This window comes from Nanorana parkeri, unplaced genomic scaffold, assembly GCF_000935625.1.
Source record: "Nanorana parkeri isolate BGI_ZX_2015 unplaced genomic scaffold, ASM93562v1 scaffold3787, whole genome shotgun sequence".
Lineage (NCBI taxonomy): Eukaryota > Metazoa > Chordata > Amphibia > Anura > Dicroglossidae > Nanorana > Nanorana parkeri.
The window spans coordinates 8362-14256 of NW_017310055.1; the positions used below are offsets into that span (position 1 = coordinate 8362).

A 5895-nucleotide genomic window follows, 5' to 3' on the forward strand; every position below is an offset into this window, starting at 1 on the left:
ATCTCAGGGTGTATCTAACCACCTCCGGGTGTATCTGTCCATCTCAAGGTGTATCTGTCAATCTCAGGGTGTATCTAACCACCTCCAGGTGTATCTGTCCATCTCAGGGTGTTTCTGTCCATCTCAAGATGTATCTAACCACCTCCGGGTGTATCTGTCCATCTCAAGGTGTATCTAACCACCTCCGGGTGTATCTGTCCATCTCAGGGTGTATCTAACCACCTCAGGGGTCTCCTCCGCCTACTGTTGGCTTCCTCATGATATAAATGAGCTCTGCGGGGGCGGGATCCCTCATAAGGCCTACGGACAGAACCCTGTAATGCGGTTTAAAGGGAACAGATGAGGAAGGAGTCAACTTCGCAGAGAACCACAGGTGTAAATGTCTGGCTTAGCCCCGCCCCCGCCAGGCCTTCTGATTGGTCATTAAGGATGATGGAAAGGGGTGTGGCCAAGCTTGGCCAGGCCGGATCTCAGCATTTGCTCAGGTTGAATGGGCCGGACTTGTGACAGGTACACTTTGATTATCCAGCAACCCTCAAACCCTGAATATCTCCTCGGGACGGAGTGGCCCTTTAGCTGTGTTGGGTTGTATTCATGTATGGTCGGGTCTGAGAGATCTGGTCATAGGACATGGGAAGGACATGGGGAGGGGGGGGAGGGGGGGTAGTGTGTACGGACCCCTCGGCGGTCTATGGCGGTGGCCAAGCTGTGACTCCTCCGGTGACCTCACTCTCACTTCCACTGATGGTGGCACGGCCCCTCTAGTCACCCAGAATGTGGCCCCTGTAGACGTCGCCCATACCAGAGGCGGCGGGGGAGGGGGGGAATTATTTCCACATAACACCGGAGATAAGACAATCCTTCAGGAATCTTATTTTACCCAAAACACAGCCGGAGGGACGCCGGGTCACCGCTGAACACGTGACCAGAACAGAAGAAGATATAACTGGGTGTATCCTCTGGGTGAGGTCCGTACCCGGTACCGAGGGCAGAATACGGGGGGGGGGCACCCCAGGAAATGGAGATAGGGTTGCCACCTGTCCGGGATTCACCCAGACACTCCGGGTTTCATGGCAGCAGGAAAGATGTCAGGCAGACCGGGGCAACCAAAATTAGGATGGGGGCTACTAGAGTGTTCGGGTTTCGCTTGAAGAAAAAGTGGCAACCCTGAGGCCCCGTTCACACGTAGCGACTTATCTCGCGATTTCCGCCGCGATATTGCGAGAAGTCGCCGGCTAATGATAGTCAATGGAGCTGTCTTAGCTCCATGTCGCTCGCCGCGGTCGCAGGTCGCTTCTACAGGACACTTTTTTCGGCGGATTTTGCTTTTTTCCTAATGGAGCCGAACGGAGAAGGTGGCGCTACCGTCGCTGGAACGTCGCCCCGAAAGTCGCGCTATCCCGGCCGCTGCAAAGGTATGTCGCTACGTGTGAATGGGGCCTAAATGGAGATGACAGCGTGTTACATTATATTGTAGGAGAAGTTACAATGTGGCGGCCGCTGATCTCACATCCAGACGTTCACCTGCCTCAGATTTGGCGCAGACACACCGGGGGGTCCTCAGCTACTTTGGGTGATGTCCCGGGTGTCTGGTGTCTAGGAGGAGGCTACATCCAGGGAAACATACACACACATGACTATACACACACATGACTATACACACATGACTATACACACATGACTACACACACATGACTACACACACACGACTATACACACACACATGACTACACACGCATGACCACACACATGCTCCATTGTTGGGAAGAGATTTATCAGAGGAACATGAGAACCTGGATCATGTGTTGGGGATCTTCTGTATTCCCATCAGGTGTGTGACTGCCCCCTGCTGGTGATCTGGCGGTACTGCAGCTCTATGTACAGGTGATATGTATGAAGATATGACTGTGTGATATACAGATTGTGGACTGATGAAGGTGCAGATGGTGGGGGAGTTAGGATTTAGAAAGGTATTGAACTGGATCAGGTAGTTATGGGTTCAGGTAAGTTTGGATCAGGTAGGTGTGGATTCAGGTAAGTTTGGAGCAGGTAGGTGTGGATTCAGGAAAGTTTGGAGCAGGTAGGTGTGGATTCAGGAAAGTTTGGAGCAGGTAGGTGTGGATTCAGGAAAGTTTGGAGCAGGTAGGTGTGGATTCAGGAAAGTTTGGAGCAGGTAGGTGTGGATTCAGGAAAGTTTGGAGCAGGTAGGTGTGGATTCAGGAAAGTTTGGAGCAGGTAGGTGTGGATTCAGGAAAGTTTGGAGCAGGTAGGTGTGGATTCAGGAAAGTTTGGAGCAGGTAGGTGTGGATTCAGGAAAGTTTGGAGCAGGTAGGTGTGGATTCAGGAAAGTTTGGAGCAGGTAGGTGTGGATTCAGGAAAGTTTGGAGCAGGTAGGTGTGGATTCAGGAAAGTTTGGAGCAGGTAGGTGTGGATTCAGGAAAGTTTGGAGCAGGTAGGTGTGGATTCAGGAAAGTTTGGAGCAGGTAGGTGTGGATTCAGGAAAGTTTGGAGCAGGTAGGTGTGGATTCAGGAAAGTTTGGAGCAGGTAGGTGTGGATTCAGGAAAGTTTGGAGCAGGTAGGTGTGGATTCAGGAAAGTTTGGAGCAGGTAGGTGTGGATTCAGGAAAGTTTGGAGCAGGTAGGTGTGGATTCAGGAAAGTTTGGAGCAGGTAGGTGTGGATTCAGGAAAGTTTGGAGCAGGTAGGTGTGGATTCAGGAAAGTTTGGAGCAGGTAGGTGTGGATTCAGGAAAGTTTGGAGCAGGTAGGTGTGGATTCAGGAAAGTTTGGAGCAGGTAGGTGTGGATTCAGGAAAGTTTGGAGCAGGTAGGTGTGGATTCAGGAAAGTTTGGAGCAGGTAGGTGTGGATTCAGGAAAGTTTGGAGCAGGTAGGTGTGGATTCAGGAAAGTTTGGAGCAGGTAGGTGTGGATTCAGGAAAGTTTGGAGCAGGTAGGTGTGGATTCAGGAAAGTTTGGAGCAGGTAGGTGTGGATTCAGGAAAGTTTGGAGCAGGTAGGTGTGGATTCAGGAAAGTTTGGAGCAGGTAGGTGTGGATTCAGGAAAGTTTGGAGCAGGTAGGTGTGGATTCAGGAAAGTTTGGAGCAGGTAGGTGTGGATTCAGGAAAGTTTGGAGCAGGTAGGTGTGGATTCAGGAAAGTTTGGAGCAGGTAGGTGTGGATTCAGGAAAGTTTGGAGCAGGTAGGTGTGGATTCAGGAAAGTTTGGAGCAGGTAGGTGTGGATTCAGGAAAGTTTGGAGCAGGTAGGTGTGGATTCAGGAAAGTTTGGAGCAGGTAGGTGTGGATTCAGGAAAGTTTGGAGCAGGTAGGTGTGGATTCAGGAAAGTTTGGAGCAGGTAGGTGTGGATTCAGGAAAGTTTGGAGCAGGTAGGTGTGGATTCAGGAAAGTTTGGAGCAGGTAGGTGTGGATTCAGGAAAGTTTGGAGCAGGTAGGTGTGGATTCAGGAAAGTTTGGAGCAGGTAGGTGTGGATTCAGGAAAGTTTGGAGCAGGTAGGTGTGGATTCAGGAAAGTTTGGAGCAGGTAGGTGTGGATTCAGGAAAGTTTGGAGCAGGTAGGTGTGGATTCAGGAAAGTTTGGAGCAGGTAGGTGTGGATTCAGGAAAGTTTGGAGCAGGTAGGTGTGGATTCAGGAAAGTTTGGAGCAGGTAGGTGTGGATTCAGGAAAGTTTGGAGCAGGTAGGTGTGGATTCAGGAAAGTTTGGAGCAGGTAGGTGTGGATTCAGGAAAGTTTGGAGCAGGTAGGTGTGGATTCAGGAAAGTTTGGAGCAGGTAGGTGTGGATTCAGGAAAGTTTGGAGCAGGTAGGTGTGGATTCAGGAAAGTTTGGAGCAGGTAGGTGTGGATTCAGGAAAGTTTGGAGCAGGTAGGTGTGGATTCAGGAAAGTTTGGAGCAGGTAGGTGTGGATTCAGGAAAGTTTGGAGCAGGTAGGTGTGGATTCAGGAAAGTTTGGAGCAGGTAGGTGTGGATTCAGGAAAGTTTGGAGCAGGTAGGTGTGGATTCAGGAAAGTTTGGAGCAGGTAGGTGTGGATTCAGGAAAGTTTGGAGCAGGTAGGTGTGGATTCAGGAAAGTTTGGAGCAGGTAGGTGTGGATTCAGGAAAGTTTGGAGCAGGTAGGTGTGGATTCAGGAAAGTTTGGAGCAGGTAGGTGTGGATTCAGGAAAGTTTGGAGCAGGTAGGTGTGGATTCAGGAAAGTTTGGAGCAGGTAGGTGTGGATTCAGGAAAGTTTGGAGCAGGTAGGTGTGGATTCAGGAAAGTTTGGAGCAGGTAGGTGTGGATTCAGGAAAGTTTGGAGCAGGTAGGTGTGGATTCAGGAAAGTTTGGAGCAGGTAGGTGTGGATTCAGGAAAGTTTGGAGCAGGTAGGTGTGGATTCAGGAAAGTTTGGAGCAGGTAGGTGTGGATTCAGGAAAGTTTGGAGCAGGTAGGTGTGGATTCAGGAAAGTTTGGAGCAGGTAGGTGTGGATTCAGGAAAGTTTGGAGCAGGTAGGTGTGGATTCAGGAAAGTTTGGAGCAGGTAGGTGTGGATTCAGGAAAGTTTGGAGCAGGTAGGTGTGGATTCAGGAAAGTTTGGAGCAGGTAGGTGTGGATTCAGGAAAGTTTGGAGCAGGTAGGTGTGGATTCAGGAAAGTTTGGAGCAGGTAGGTGTGGATTCAGGAAAGTTTGGAGCAGGTAGGTGTGGATTCAGGAAAGTTTGGAGCAGGTAGGTGTGGATTCAGGAAAGTTTGGAGCAGGTAGGTGTGGATTCAGGAAAGTTTGGAGCAGGTAGGTGTGGATTCAGGAAAGTTTGGAGCAGGTAGGTGTGGATTCAGGTATGTTTGGAGCAGGTAGGTGTTGATTCAGGTAAGTTTGGAGCAGGTAGGTGTGGATTCAGGTAAAAGGACCTGGGTTATGGTGATAGTGATGCGTCCGGCTGCTGTGTTCAGTTTGTATGACGCCGCAGAGACGGATCCGTATACCATGTGATACAACCGGACATACCGATTATCACTTTATAGGATCTGACATCTGATTGGTTCCTGAGAATCACATGGTATACGGATCCGTCTCTGCGGCGTCATTGGATTTCATACAGTTTGGGGAGATGATGATTTGCCCCTCCCCCCCCCGCCATCTTCTGACTACTGCGTGTTGCTTTCTGCGTCCCCGTTGGGTGGATTGCCCCTTACTTCCTGTTGTGGGGTCACCCATTGAGTAGACAGAGGGGGGAGGGGTGTTGGGTTTCCGGTTTTATTTCTAGAAGAAAGATTTATTATAAAGAGTCTGACAGAAAAACATGTGAGAGGCGGATCCCCGCCCTGAACCCCCCAATGCAGTCCCCTGTCCTCCTTCTGACTCCACCCTCCTCCCGGGGAAGGAGGAGCTTATGAAACCATTGAGCTGTTGGTGACACAAAGTCTTTAGTCTGTGAGAAAACAACATACTGCGGGTTTTGGGTGCTGGTGAGGTCTTATCATCCTTCATGATGTCATACACCAAGGACCTCCTCCTCTGATGATGATGTCATACACCAAGGACCTCCTCCTCTGATGATGATGTCATACACCAAGGACCTCTGATGAGGATGATACAGTCCAATGACGTGATATGCAGGATCTCCTCATACGCTGGTAATCTCCTCTGATGATGTCATACGGTGGGAGTGTCCTCTGATGATGATGTCATACGGTGGGAGTGTCCTCTGCCCAGGGCTGTAGGTTCTGCAGGGCACAGAGGGAGGAGTTATGAGCACACAGGGGGTCTCGGGGGAGGGGCTGCTGCAGACTTTTCTGGAAGGCCTCTTGCTGGAGTTGTATCATCATACGATTGGTCTGCTGACGCTCGGCTTCCCGCTCCTCCGCCGTCTGACGCCTGCAAGACACACAGACACTGCAATCTGGTAT

General features: G+C 50.4%; 1 protein-coding gene across 1 annotated transcript in view; it reads right to left on the reverse strand.

Annotated features, from left to right (window-relative positions):
- Positions 1 to 5673: 5673 nt before the first annotated feature.
- The window catches only part of LOC108803481 (T-cell leukemia homeobox protein 2-like), a 13051-nt gene continuing 12829 nt past the window's right edge, over positions 5674 to 5895 (reverse strand). Inside the window, exon 3 of the mRNA XM_018575323.1 lies at positions 5674 to 5895. This exon is cut by the window's right edge and continues 24 nt beyond it. Coding sequence (XP_018430825.1) covers positions 5674 to 5895 — 222 coding nt within the window.